The sequence below is a fragment of the Coregonus clupeaformis genome, chromosome 27, assembly GCF_020615455.1.
Source record: "Coregonus clupeaformis isolate EN_2021a chromosome 27, ASM2061545v1, whole genome shotgun sequence".
Taxonomy (NCBI): Eukaryota; Metazoa; Chordata; class Actinopteri; order Salmoniformes; family Salmonidae; genus Coregonus; species Coregonus clupeaformis.
The window spans coordinates 25,261,589-25,277,218 of NC_059218.1; the positions used below are offsets into that span (position 1 = coordinate 25,261,589).

General features: G+C 44.0%; 1 protein-coding gene across 22 annotated transcripts in view; it reads left to right on the forward strand.

Moving 5' to 3' along the window:
- Positions 1–310: 310 nt before the first annotated feature.
- Positions 311–15,630, forward strand: part of LOC121541675 (dynamin-1) — a 100,206-nt gene continuing 84,886 nt past the window's right edge. For 12 of the 22 annotated variants that reach the window (XR_006657518.1, XR_006657519.1, XR_006657520.1 and 9 more), the window contains exon 1: positions 317–1,027. Coding sequence is in view for 19 of the 22 variants with exons in the window: in XM_041850891.2 (XP_041706825.2) it covers positions 867–1,027 (161 nt within the window). In the remaining 3 variants the exon portion in view is untranslated. Of the gene's footprint in view, positions 1,028–15,630 lie in introns of all 22 variants that reach the window. The other 10 variants (XM_045208093.1, XM_045208102.1, XM_045208095.1 and 7 more) reach the window with 6 other exon arrangements.

A 15,630-nucleotide genomic window follows, 5' to 3' on the forward strand; every position in this document is an offset into this window, starting at 1 on the left:
ATTTTCCTTTTTTCATATTGTTAAACAAAATTCAAAGTCTGCTAACATTTCCCAAAAAATGTTTACGAATTCTGACCATTTGTATTTTTTCCCCCGTCTTTATTGCGGGACTTTTATTTTGAACGGAAATCGCCGAGATCACTTATTCATGGGAGGTATTGCTTATTCTTGCTGGCGGAATGGAGGTGACACTGCACCTGCTCCCGGTATTTTACAGGGATGCGCACCTCTTATAATATCTCGGTGTGCGCACTGTGACTGTCTATAGCGCATGTCGCCCTCTTTCCCCTAGCAGGCTGAAGAACAGATGACGTCGTTTAACAATTTCAGCACCATGGACAGATCAACACTGCCACGCACGCAAAGCCTACAAAACATAATCATCATGGGCATAACATAATTAATCTATGATGTAGCAAAGTATCAATATGTATCAATATAGCCTATTTATAAATACATTGTTTACATAGCCTGTATTTTCTATTTCTTACAGCATAGCGGTAAGAGAGAGCACACAAAGCCTAGGGCGCAATTCTGTTGAGATAGATCAAGGAGTGGTGCATGCGCGTCAGTGCAAGGATCCCCTAGCGTATTCTGATAAGAGATCATCCCTCCGTGCTGCGTGGTAGAGTTGAATATAGCTGTAGAGGAGAGTGAGGAGTGGAGAAGCGTTCTGTGTAGAGGGGACACCGGGGAAGCGTAATCAATGAGGGTGCAAGTAAAATGTAAATAGAAGGCCGATTCCAAACGTTGAAACACCCTCAAAACGGAAGGGCGATAAAGGGGGGACAAGCGCTCGGTTCCGAGAGAGAACGCTTTCCCTCATTTGATTCTACTGAGAAGGAGCGACCGATTCCCTTGCAATCATGGGGAACCGGGGGATGGAAGACCTTATTCCTCTTGTGAATAAAATGCAAGACGCCTTCTCGGCCATCGGTCAAAATTCCCAGTTGGATCTGCCTCAAATTGCTGTGGTCGGCGGGCAGAGTGCAGGGAAAAGCTCGGTGTTGGAGAACTTCGTTGGGAAGTAAGTGGTTTTGTGTTTCTGTACGCAAATGCATCCCTCCATTATCAAAGCCTCCTAGGCTGCAATGGTTCTTGCACACCTACCCAGACCCATCCCTATCCCCATCCCCCTCAATGCTTTGATTTACAGCCTTTGAGATCCATTGGATAACCTCAGAATTATATCGAATGTATTAAATTAAGATGAGTTGCTGAAATTGCTGCCTTGAATCACCAGTCCCTCATCTTCACGCTTAATAACTGTAAACAGATTATTTGGTTACATAAAACCTTCCATGTGCTAATTGCTGCATTATATGCATTGGCAGAATAGAATAGCTAACCAAAATGGACGTTTGATTGTGTTGTTAGTGCTCCCTGTTATAAAACGATTGTATTTAAGCTTAAACAATAATAATATAAATTATGTATTTGCTCTATGGTGCTATTCTAATATTTGTTGTAGTACAAATCTACAGTAGATATTAAAATAATACCCCAACATTTGTGCGTTTCCTTTGATATTACAAATTGCATATTGGAGGTTTCCAGTTCTTATGATTAAAGACATCATAATATACCTGTTTAATGGGGTTGAATAGGGTACGCAATTCCCCCCATCCTCTCGTGGGTTATTCCACCTTAGGCTCAGGGCGCATAGCGCATTGGAGGCCACGGCCCAGTACTGTGTAGGCACCTTTTAAACACACAATTCCAACAAGAAAGCCTAATGTGTAGTTGTTTCTCAGACAGGGTTGCCATTTTGTCGTTCATAAACTAAACACAGACCACAGAGGAGAGATATTATGTGTATCTGACCTTCAGTAATTTACGGATTAGGGTACACCTAATGTGAGATATGAGTGAATACATAACACTAATTATGTCATAGTCCCTGTCACAACTGTCACGGTGTTGATGGTGGATAAACCGCATTTCTCTGGGGACACAACCCCGCTATACTGCAGTATGACCTTGCGAAAATACATGTAAAGGAGAAGGGAGAGAGAGTCGCTTTGAGCCCTTCGACTTCGGCTCCCCATCCATCTGTTAGTACTTTGCTAGGCTGCTGCACCCGCTCAGCACCGGGCGATACGATAGGTGACTGACTGATTGTCAGGCCTCCCTTGGCTGTTGGAAATTTCGCAATACAATGCATTGCTTTAGTATGCAAAACCACACAGCCTACACATTTATTTTTAATGTTAATGGGAACAGTTGGATGTCCTGGTCAATATTAATTATGCTTGTTCTCAGCAGCATTGTCATCCTGACAAGTTTATACTGTAAGAGCCTATTAAGATGTTCACTGCAGTCTGGACGCAATGAATTGCCTGCTGACTAGCAGAATATACCATCGTGCAGTCTTCTCTCCCTAACCAGCTGCACTGACATCACCCGGGTCTTCCTGATCACACACTACTGCCGCACCCCCTCCCTGCTGTTTTCTTTTGTGTTCACACACACATACTCATGCACCACGCATGAACACACACACACACACACACACACACACACACACACACACACACACACACACACACACACACACACACACACACACACACACACACACACACACACACACACACACACACACACACACACACACACACACACACAATACACTTGTTGTGTTTACTCACACATACACATACACACACACACATACACATACATACACACACACATACAAACATACTGTACATACACAATGCACATGTGGTGTTTCCACTCTCTCACTGTCTATCCTACTCTCCCTCTCACAGTAATTTAATGCTCTCTCTCTACTGGGGCCCTACTCTAATCTGTTGGCCTTCATTAAGCTGCTTGCTGTTTATCCTTTTGACTTTTAATAGAATCTATCAGCGTGTAGCATGGAGGTGGCTCATAGCATGGATGCAGACAGAGACACTGTATGTCTGTTTGGATGTGTGGACAGACAGAGGACCATTTTATTGGCACTGGCATTTCCTGAAGAACTAGAAGACCATCTGACCATGTTTTGTCAGTCCACTCACTCCCTTGACCCCATGGTGACATCATTGGCTTTACAGGGAACTGTAGAAACACTGAGAGATTAGAGCAGAGATAGAAAGCGAGATAGAGAGACTCAGGCCACAGTTATTATAAAAGTGTGTAAATGCAGAGAGATGGAGAGAGAGAAAGAGAGAGAGCTAGAGAGAGAGGGAGACACAGGGTCTCAGCCCACAGGGTCTTATGAAAGTGTGTAAACACTTTACTTAACATCTCTGTCATAAGAGGTACAACATTACAATAATTACATGATATACAGTGAGGGGAAAAAGTATTTGATCCCCTACTGATTTTGTATGTTTGCCCACTGACAAAGACATGATCAGTCTATAATTTTAATGGTAGGTTTATTTGAACAGTGAGAGACGCAGTGGTCTAAGGCACTGTATCACAGTGCTAGCTGTGCCACTAGAGATCCTGGTTCGAATCCAGGCTCTGTCGTAGCCGGCCGCGACCGGGAGACCCATGGGGCGGCGCACAATTGGCCCAGCGTTGTCCAGGGTAGGGGAGGGAATGGCCGGCAGGGGATGTAGCTCAGTTGGTAGAGCATGGCGTTTGCAACGCCAGGGTTGTGGGTTCGTTTCCCACGGGGGGCCAGTATGAAAAAAATTAAAAAAGAATGTATGCACTCACTAACTGTAAGTCACTCTGGATAAGAGCGTCTGCTAAATGACTAAAATGTAAAATGTAAAATAACAACAAAAAAATCCAGAAAAACGCACAGCAAAATTTTTATAAATTGATTTGCATTTTAATGAGGGAAATAAGTATTTGACCCCTCTGCAAAACATGACTTAGTACTTGGTGGCAAAACCCTTGTTGACAATCACAGAGGTCAGACGTTTCTTGTAGTTGGCCACCAGGTTTGCACACATCTCAGGAGGGATTTTGTTCCACTCCTCTTTGCAGATCTTCTCCAAGTCATTAAGGTTTCGAGCCTGACGTTTGGCAACTCGAACCTTCAGCTCCCTCCACAGATTTTCTATGGGATTAAGGTCTGGAGACTGGCTAGGCCACTCCAGGACCTTAATGTGCCTCTTCTTGAGCCACTCCTTTGTTGCCTTGGCCGTGTGTTTTGGGTCATTGTCATGCTGGAATACCCATCCACCACACATTTTCAATGTCCTGGCTGAGGGAAGGAGGTTCTCACCCAAGATTTGACGGTACATGGCCCTGTCCATCGTCCCTTTGATGCAGTGAAGTTGTCCTGTCCCCTTAGCAGAAAAACACCCCCAAAGCATAATGTTTCCACCTCCATGTTTGATGGTGGGGATGGTGTTCTTGGGGTCATAGGCAGCATTCCTCCTCCTCCAAACACGGCGAGTTGAGTTGATGCCAAAGAGCTCGATTTTGATCTCATCTGACCACAACACTTTCACCAAGTTCTACTCTGAATCATTCAGATGTTCATTGGCAAACTTCAGACGGGCCTGTATGTGTGCTTTCTTGAGCAGGGGGACCTTGCAGGCGCTGCAGGATTTCAGTCCTTCACAGCGTAGTGTGTTACCAATTGTTTTCTTGGTGACTATGGTCCCAGCTGCCTTGAGATCATTGACAAGATCCTCCCGTGTAGTTCTGGGCTCATTCCTCACCGTTCTCATGATCATTGCAACTCCACGAGGTGAGATCTTGCATGGAGCCCCAGGCAGAGGGAGATTGACAGTTCTTTTTTGTTTCTTCCATTTGAGAATTATCGTTCCAACTGTTGTCACCTTCTCACCAAGCTGCTTGGCGATGGTCTTGTAGCCCATTCCAGCCTTGTGTAGGTCTACAATCTTGTCCCTGATATCCTTGGAGAGCTCTTTGGTCTTGGCCATGGTGGAGAGTTTGGAATCTGATTGATTGATTTCTTCTGTGGACAGGTGTCTTTTATACAGGTAACAAGCTGAGATTAGGAGCACTCCCTTTAAGAGTGTGCTCCTAATCTCAGCTCGTTACCTGTATAAAAGACACATGGGAGCCAGACATCTTTCTGATTGAGAGGGGGTCAAATACTTATTTCCCTCATTAAAATGCAAATCAATTTATAACATTTTTGACATGCATTTGTCAGGATTTTTTTGTTGTTATTCTGTCTCTCACTATTCAAATAAACCTACCATTAAAATTATAGACTGATCATTTCTTTGTCAGTGGGCAAATGTACAAAATCAGCAGGGGATCAAATACTTTTTTCCCTCACTGTAGGATGTAAACAGTGATGAGAGTTGGTAACAACTGACTTTACACAGCCATGACAACAATCTTAGCTTTTTGCTGATCCCATTTCTGAGTTTCATATTGCATTGAGAGATACTGTAGAGGCACATTTTCACATTTCCTATTTAGAATTCGTCATTCCTCAATGTATTTCCTCGATGTGATGACTTGCAGGCAGATGTAAAATGACACGATTCATCAAACATTTGTTATGACACCAATTCAATCATATTTTCAAGCATAGTGGTGGTTGCATCATGTTATGGGTATGCTTGTAATCATGAAGGACTGGGGAGTTTTTCAGGATAAAAAAGAAACGGAATGGAGCCAAGCACAGGGAAAATCCTAGAGGAAAACCTGGTTCAGTCTGCTTTCGACTAGACACTGGGAGATGAATTCACCTTTCAGCAGGACAATAACCTAAAACACAAGGCCAAATCTACATTGGAGTTCCTTACCAAGAAGACTGTGAAGTGGCCGAGTTACAGTTTTGACTTAAATCTGCTTGAAAATCTATGGCAAGACCTGAAAATGGTTGTCTATCGCTGCTTATCTAATCAAGATACTCTATATTAGTGTCCTTCTTTTTCACATCTTTTCTTTTACAAATGTTGGAATTTCTCTTCCACTTTGACATTACAGAGTATTTTGTGTAGATCTATTTTAATCCCACTTTTTAACAACAAAATGTGTAAAAAGTCAAGGGGTGTGAATACTTTGTCAAGGCACTGTAAATACTCCCCTAGATTTATGTACATTGGTTGAAAGAAAGGAAAGTTATTATTGCACGAGTGAGCCCATAGGTTCATCAGCAAGCGTGGTGTAATTGCCTTAGTGTGCCATGCTCTTAGGCTGAAGTTAGTAGGTGAATGACATTCCACACGCTTGCTAATAGTAAATGAGGAGGAGAGACATGATGCCTTGCTGATGAGGTAACATTATGACACTACCATATAAATACCTGCTATGCTGATGAGGTAAGATAGGAAGCAATATGAATTATATTGTTTTTACTAGATAACTTAAAAGTGATAAGCCGTTCAGACCAGCCTTCCTGATTGAACTTTCCTAAACTACATCACAATTCTCCATACACCTTAGTGGAAAATACAGGAGACATTTCTCCTAAAATGAATTCAAGAAAAGAGAAAGAATGTATTTGTGATAATAGCACACAACAGGTCTGGTTATGAGTTGTGCTTATCTCATAATGACTGTAGAACTCATCATTATGCCCAGAGCAAAGCCTCCCAGCGTTGATATTTCTAGTGGGTGTGACAGCCTTTGGTTTGCAGAGATCATAATAATTGGCCAGCTGGTGAGATGCTCACATAACAGACAGTTATTTATATGTATGAAAGGCAAACGGCACTGTTAGGACTTGGATATTTGTCCTACTTTTGTAGTCTATAAACTTTGCTGACTGTCTTACTCAAAGGGAGCCTCTTCCCTACTTGATTGCACTCACTATTTGGTTTGGACACAAGGACAATTATGGGAAACAACTCATGTGTGTAACGTTGACGCTGGGAGTCAGGAAGCAGGGGCAGTTGGAGAGTTTAATAGAACACGAACAATAAACAATACAAAAACAGGAGTAGCGTCGGGACATGGAAACAGAGTCAATAACGCCTGATGGGAATTAACAACAGAGTGCTATATACAGTGGGGAAAAAAAGTATTTAGTCAGCCACCAATTGTGCAAGTTCTCCCACTTAAAAAGATGAGAGAGGCCTGTAATTTTCATCATAGGTACACGTCAACTATGACAGACAAATTCAGAAAAGAAAATCCAGAAAATCACATTGTAGGATTTTTTATGAATTTATTTGCAAATTATGGTGGAAAATAAGTATTTGGTCACCTACAAACAAGCAAGATTTCTGGCTCTCACAGACCTGTAACTTCTTCTTTAAGAGGCTCCTCTGTCCTCCACTCGTTACCTGTATTAATGGCACCTGTTTGAACTTGTTATCAGTATAAAAGACACCTGTCCACAACCTCAAACAGTCACACTCCAAACTCCACTATGGCCAAGACCAAAGAGCTGTCAAAGGACACCAGAAACAAAATTGTAGACCTGCACCAGGCTGGGAAGACTGAATCTGCAATAGGTAAGCAGCTTGATTTGAAGAAATCAACTGTGGGAGCAATTATTAGGAAATGGAAGACATACAAGACCACTGATAATCTCCCTCGATCTGGGGCTCCACGCAAGATCTCACCCCGTGGGGTCAAAATGATCACAAGAACGGTGAGCAAAAATCCCAGAACCACATGGGGGGACCTAGTGAATGACCTGCAGAGAGCTGGGACCAAAGTAACAAAGCCTACCATCAGTAACACACTACGCCGAGGGACTCAAATCCAGCACTGCCAGACGTGTCCCCCTGCTTGTCCAGGCCCATCTGAAGTTTGCTAGAGTGCATTTGGATGATCCAGAAGAGGATTGGGAGAATGTCATATGGTCAGATGAAACCAAAATATAACTTTTTGGTAAAAACTCAACTCGTCGTGTTTGGAGGACAAAGAATGCTGAGTTGCATCCAAAGAACACCATACCTACTGTGAAGCATGGGGGTGGAAACATCATGCTTTGGGGCTGTTTTACTGCAAAGGGACCAGGACGACTGATCCGTGTAAAGGAAAGAATGAATGGGGCCATGTATCGTGAGATTTTGAGTGAAAACCTCCTTCCATCAGCAAGGGCATTGAAGATGAAACGTGGCTGGGTCTTTCAGCATGACAATGATCCCAAACACACCGAAGGTGTGGCTTCGTAAGAAGCATTTCAAGGTCCTGGAGTGGCCTAGCCAGTCTCCAGATCTCAACCCCATAGAAAATCTTTGGAGGGAGTTGAAAGTCTGTGTTGCCCAGCGACAGCCCCAAAACATCACTGCTCTAGAGGAGATCTTAATGGAGGAATGGGCCAAAATACCAGCAACAGTGTGTGAAAACCTTGTGAAGACTTACAGAAAACGTTTGACCTGTGTCATTGTCAACAAAGGGTATATAACAAAGTATTGAGAAACTTTTGTTATTGACCAAATACTTATTTTCCACCATAATTTGCAAATAAATTCATTACAAATCCTACAATGTGATTTTCTGGAATTTTTTTTCTCATTTTGTCTGTCATAGTTGACGTGTACCTATGATGAAAATTACAGGCCTCTCTCATCTTTTTAAGTGGGAGAACTTGCACAATTGGTGGTTGACTAAATACTTTTTTTCCCCACTGTATATGGGGGAGTAACAAGGAAGGTGATAGAGTCCAGGTGTGCCTGATGATGAGGCGCAGGTGTGCGTAGTGATGGGTTGCCAGGGCCGGTGGTTAGTAAACCGGCGACGTCGAATGCCGGAGGGGAGGAGCAGGAGTAGACATGACAATGTAATAGACACAGGGTCAACGACACAGTGCATTGTCGGTAATGGAGGTTGTCAAAACCCTACACACTCTCTCTCTCTCTATCAACGTGCTCTGAAGAACGTCAATATCCTATGTTTCTTCGAGTCGTGTCTGAGCAAGGACATATAAATCTAGCTGCTTTTTCTATCAATCTGCAGGACATAAAGGCAGTGTCGGGCAAACTCGGGGGGTCTCTTTGTTAACAGCTGGTGCGCAATATCTAATATTAAGGAAGTCTCAAGGTTTGGCTCGCCTGAGTTAGAATACCTCATGATAAGCTGTACACCACACTATTTACCAAGAGAGTTTTCATCTATATTTGTCATTGCTGTCTACTTACCACCATAAACCGATGCTGGCACTAAGACCGCACTCAACGAGCTGTATAGGGCCATAAGCAAACAAGAAAATGTTCACCCAGAGGGGGTGCTGGTAGTGGCTGGTGATTTGAATGCAGGAAAACTGAAATCCATCTTATTTCATTTGGCTTTGGGGATGACCAGTGAGATATACCTGCTGGAGCGCATACTACGGGTGGGTGTTGCTATGGTGACCAATGAGCTAAGATAAGGCGGGGATTTGCCTAGAAGTGATTTATAGATGACCTAGAGCCAGTGGGTTTGGCAACGAATATGTAGTGAGGGCCAGCCAACGAGAGCGTACAGGTCACAATGGTGGGTAGTATATGGGGCTTTGGTGACAAAACGGATGGCACTGTGATAGACTACATCCAATTTGCTGAGTTGAGTGTTGGAAGCTATTTTGTAAATGACATCGCCGAAGTCAAGGATCGGTAGGATAGTCAGTTTTACGAGGGCATGTTTAGCAGCATGAGTGAAGGAGGCTTTGTTGCGAAACAGGAAGCCGATTCTAGATTTAACTTTGGATTGGAGATGCTTAATGTGAGTCTGGAAGGAGAGTTTACGGTCTAACCAGACACCTAGGTATTTGTAGTTGTCCATATATTCTAAGTCAGACCCACCGAGAGTAGTGATTCTAGTCGGGCGGGCGGGTGCAAACAGCGTTTGATTGAAGAGCATGCATTTAGTTTTACTTGCGTTTAAGAGCATGGGCAAGTTACAGCGGAGGGTGCAGATCTGGCGGCCGGGGTAGAGGTAGCCAGGTGGAAAGCATGGCCAGCCGTAGCTAAATGCTTATTGAAATTCTCGATTATCGTAGATTTATCGGTGGTGACAGTGTTTCCTAGCCTCAGTGCAGTGGGTAGCTGGGAGGAGGTGCTTTTATTCTCCATGGACTTTACAGTGTCCCAAAACTTTTTGGAGTTAGTGCTACAGGATGCAAATTTCTGTTTGAAAAAGCTAGCCTTTGCTTTCCTAACTGATTGTGTATATTGGTTCCTGACTTCCCTGAAAAGTTGCATATCGCGGGGGCTGTTCGATGCTAATGCAGTACGCCACAGGATGTTTTTGTGCTGGTCAAGGGTAGTCAAGTCTGGGGTGAACCAGGGGCTATATCTGTTCTTAGTTCTGAATTTTTTGAATGGGGCATGCTTATTTAAGATGGAGAGGAAAGCACTTTTGAAGAACATCCAGGCATCCTCTACTGACGGAATGAGGTCAATATCCATCCAGGATACCCGGGCCAGGTCAATTAGAAAGGTCTGCTCGCTGAAGTGTTTTAGGGAGCGTTTGACAGTGATGAGGTGTGGTCGTTTGACCGCGGACCCATTACGGACGCAGGCAATGAGGCAGTGATCGCTGAGATCCTGGTTGAAGACAGCGGAGGTGTATTTAGAGGGTAAATTAGTCAGGATGATATCTATGAGGGTGCCCATGTTAATGGATTTAGGGTTGTACCTGGTAGGTTCCTTGATAATTTGTGTGAGATTGAGGGCATTTAGTTCAGATTGTAGGACGGCTGGGGTGTTAAGCATATCCCAGTTTAGGTCACCAAGCAGTACGAACTCTGAGGATAGATGGGCAACAGTGAGAGACTTATTTCTGGAAAGGTGAATTTTTAGAAGTAGAAGCTCAAACTGTTTGGGCACAGACCTGGATAGTATGATAGAGCTCTTCAGGCTATCTCTACAGTAGATTGCAACTCTGCCCCCTTTGGCAGTTCTATCTAGACGTAAAATGGCGTAGTTCGGGATGGACATTTCTGAATTTTTGGTGGCCTTCCTAAGCCAGGATTCAGACACTGCTAGAACATCAGGGTTGGCAGAGTGTGCTAACGCAGTGAATAACTCAAACTTGGGGAGGAGGCTTCTGATGTTAACATGCAAGAAACCAAGGCTTTTACGGTTACAGAAGTCAACAAATGATAGCGCCTGGGGAGTAGGAGTGATACTGGGGGCTACAGGGCCTGGGTTAACCTCTACATCACCAGAGGAACAGAGGAGGAATAGAATAAGTATACGGCTAAAGGCTTTAAAAACTGGTCTTCTAGTGCGTTGGGTACAGAGAATAAACGGGGCAGATATCCGGGCATTGTAGAATAGATTAGGGCATTATGTATAGACAAGGATATGGAAGGATATGAGTACAGTGGAGGTACACTGAATGCTAGAGCTGCCGCTTTCAAGGAGCGGGACACTAATCGGGACACTTATAAGAAATCCTGCTATGCCCTCCGGCGAACCAACAAACAGGCAAAGCATCAATATAGGACTAAGATCGAATCCTACTACACCGGCTCTGATGCTCAACAGATGTGGCAGTGCCTGCAAACTATCACGGATTAAAAATACTATTTGGATTGACCGCCTTTTTATTTGCATCGACTATCTTGCACCAGCTCTATGCACACTCACTGGACTACACTGACACTCCAACACACACATACACACACACACACACACACACACACACACACACACACACACACACACACACACACACACACACACACACACACACACACACACACACACACACACACACACACACACACACACACACACACCCACTACATACGCTCACACACACAAAACACATGCATAATGCCGCCACTTTTACCCCTACCTACATGTACATATTACCTCAATTACCTCGTATCCCTGCAAGTTGACTCGGTACCGGTACTCCTTGTATATAGGCTTGCTATTGTTATTTTATTGTGTTCTTTTTTAACATTTAAATCTGGTAATTTTTCTTACTTTTTAGCTCTGCATTGTTGGGAAAGGGCTCCTAAGTAAGCATTTCACGCTAAAGTCTACACCTGTTGTATTTGCGCATGTGACAAATACCTTTGGATTTGGTTTGATTCTCTGCCCTCTGTTTTTCTATCTGTCTCCCGCTTACACTCTCTCACGTTCTCTATCTAACCCCCTCTCTCTCTCTGCTACTCTGAGCACTCTACGTAATGCACATGTCATGTGTCACCCTCGGTTAGCCCTCTATAGGGGAACCTCCCCCACCATGAGAGAGAACAGTGGTGATCAGCCACAAGCGTCCATCTCTCCACCCTCATATCGTTCCCTTGACCTCCCCTCATATGTCTTTCAATGGCACAACCCATGTGTCTTTTCTTGTCCTCAGTCCCTGATCCCTATACTACAGTAAGGGCACAGCATAGCCAACAAGTTGAAGAATCTGTCGATGTACCCTTGAGCAAGGCACTAAACCCTAATTTGCTCCAGGGACGCCACACTACTATGGCTGACCCTGTAAAACAACACATTTCACTGCACCTATCCGGTGTATGTGACAATAAAACATATATTTCTTTATGTAATACACTATAATACAATACATTTTATGTCAGACACAAAATGGCCTCCCAGTGTATTTCCTGGAAGCGGCCGGGCCCCATATCTGTCAATCATGTACTGTTGGGCTCTGATTGGCATGCTGGAGCCATTGGCTGATTTCAGGGTAGAAGATGAGAGGTGTCATAAACCTATTCTTTTATCTGTCCCTATCAGATGAACACGGGTTGGTTGCTGGCTGTTTGGTGTACAGAGCCTATACTTTCCTCTGAGGCTGCTTTCAGGACCTAGGAGAGCTCTTCAGAGGAATGTCACACTACAGATGCAGGATCTTAATTTGAGCCAGTTTGTTACAGCAGGAAAATAATCCTGCAGGAACAGGAAATGCAAATTATTACGTGGATTATAATTAATGGCCATTTTTGTAGGGATTAATACATTCTTAGTAAGGGAAAATCAAGTCTGAAATGTCAAAGTGGAAATTACAAACTTCAGAAGCCTTTTTAAACCTCAAACAATACAAGTTTTAAAGTTCTCCTGCAACAGGGGGATCAAATCAAGATCCTACATCTGTACAGCAGACCCACAATAACAACTCAGTCAGGGAATACTGCCATAGACTATCACTGTGACCTCTGTCACCTGGGGGATTCAAGACCTTGCAACAAAACTTGTACGTTTTGTAAGGTTAGGTTAGGATGAGCATGAATGAGCATGTGAGCTCTAGCCTTTGTGTTTTATAATCGCTTAGATAATAAATGACTGAATAATGGAAATAAGGTGAAGTATTGCTCTAGAAATATGAGCCTTGTCAACAGATTTCCAAATAAATTACTAATTGAAAGTTATATGAATATCTATTTCTCAGATCACCACCGATTTCTACTGATGCAGCTGTTCTAGGTCAAAGAAGTGCTTACTGCAGAGTGGATTGCACTGTTTTCCTCTGGAGAACCCCGTTTGAGAACCCACCTTTATTAGAGTGCGGGTGCTTGCAGCATTTAGCACATCAGACTAGAATATGTAAAATAGTCTCTTCTGCTGCGTAGGCTTCCTCTCATTTGCTGACGAGGCAAAAAATGCATCTCTACTGGTCCAATTGGAGAGACTATTATTGCAGGGCGGAATTACAGTATATTACATAATATGAAGAATGCAAAATGCAAGGGATTATCTGTATCCCCAACACGAGAAGGACAGTATGGGCTGTAGTATGGCCCGACTCTCTTTCTGTAATCCTATTTCTAGTCTGTGAGAGGGAAGATATACTGTAGATAGATAGCCCTTTACTGCCTGACTGACACGAATAGATGATGGGCTACTCACTGGCTAGCACTGCTGGGAAGTGTAGTCTAATTTGGTGATTTATTGATGATCATTGTTTTCCCTTTGAGAGATGTATTACTGTATGTCACTTTATTTATCGTCTTGTTTCATTTATGTTGGCCTATTATTAAATCAAATCAAATCAAAATGTATTTGCCACATGCGCCGAATACAACAGGTGTAGACATTACCGTGAAATACTTACTTACAGCCCTTAACCAACAATGCATTTATTTTTTAATAAAAAAGTAAAAGAAAATAACAACAACAAAAAAGTGTTGAGAAAAAAAGAGCAGAAGTAAAATAAAATAACAGTAGGGAGGCTATATACAGGGGGTACCGGTGCAGAGTCAAGGTGCGGGGGCACCGGCCAGTTGAGGTAGTTGAGGTAATATGTACATGTGGGTAGAGTTAAAGTGACTATGCATAAATAATTAACAGAGTAGCAGCAGTGTAAAAAGATGGGGTGGGGGTGGGGGGGCAGTGCAAATAGTCCGGGTAGCCATGATTAGCTGTTCAGGAGTCTTATGGCTTGGGGGTAGAAGCTGTTGAGAAGCCTTTTGGACCTAGACTTGGCACTCCGGTACCGCTTGCCGTGCGGTAGCAGAGAGAACAGTCTATGACTAGGGTGGCTGGAGTCTTTGACAATTTTGAGGGCCTTCCTCTGACACCGCCTGGTATAGAGGTCCTGGATGGCAGGAAGCTTGGCCCCAGTGATGTACTGGGCCGTACGCACTACCCTCTGTAGTGCCTTGCGGTCGGAGGCTGAGCAGTTGCCATACCAGGCGGTGATGCAACCAGTCAGGATGCTCTCGATGGTGCAGCTGTATAACCTTTTGAGGATCTGAGGACCCATGCCAAATCTTTTCAGTCTCCTGAGGGGGAATAGGCTTTGTCGTGCCCTCTTCCCAACTGTCTTGGTGTGTTTGGACCATGGTAGTTCATTGGTGATGTGGACACCAAGGAACTTGAAGCTCTCAACCTGTTCCACTACAGCCCCGTCAATGAGAATGGGGGCGTGCTCAGTCCTCTTTTTTTTCCTGTAGTCAACAATCATCTCCTTTGTCTTGGTCACGTTGAGGGAGAGGTTGTTATCCTGGCACCACACGGCCAGGTCTCTGACCTCCTCCCTATAGGCTGTCTCATCGTTGTCGGTGATCAGGTCTACCACTGTTGTGTCGTCGGCAAACTTAATGATGGTGTTGGAGTCGTGCCTGGCCATGCAGTCATGGGTGAACATGGAGTACAGGAGGGGACTGAGCACGCACCCCTGAGGGGCCCCCGTGTTGAGGATCAGCGTGGCTGATGTGTTGTTACCTACCCTTACCACCTGGGGGCGGCCCGTCAGGAAGTCCAGGATCCATTTGCAGAGGGAGGTGTTTAGTCCCAGGATCCTTAGCTTAGTGATGAGCTTTGAGGGCACTATGGTGTTGAACGCTGAGCTGTAGTCAATGAATAGCATTCTCACGTAGGTGTTCCTCTTGTCCAGGTGGGAAAGGGCAGTGTGGAGGGCAATAGAGATTGCATCATCTGTGGATCTGTTGGGGCGGTATGCAAATTAGAGTGGGTCTAGGGTTTCTGGGATAATGGTGTTGATGTGAGCCATGACCAGCCTTTCAAAGCACTTCATGGCTATTATTGATGGAAGGTGGGCCTAGTTCTACAGTTGGCTATGCTTTGTATACACTATTGTTTTTAGGATCACTGATAGAAGCAGTTGTATCATTATTTGTTGCTTGTGAAATGATTCTGGTGAGAGAGGGTAAAATAAGCAAGAAAGTGGAAGATGGGGGGAAAGAGGCTAGGGAAAGTGTGAGAGGAAAGAAAGAGAGAGCGAGAGTGGAGCTGGGTTAGCTGCCTTTACACTGCTCAAAGGGATTACATTTAATCTATGAGTGTACACACAGCTCACCAACAACAAGCCCTCTCATTGGCTCCCGCCCCTACTTTAATCTGGGCACCCGCCATCGGCCAAGAACGAGCC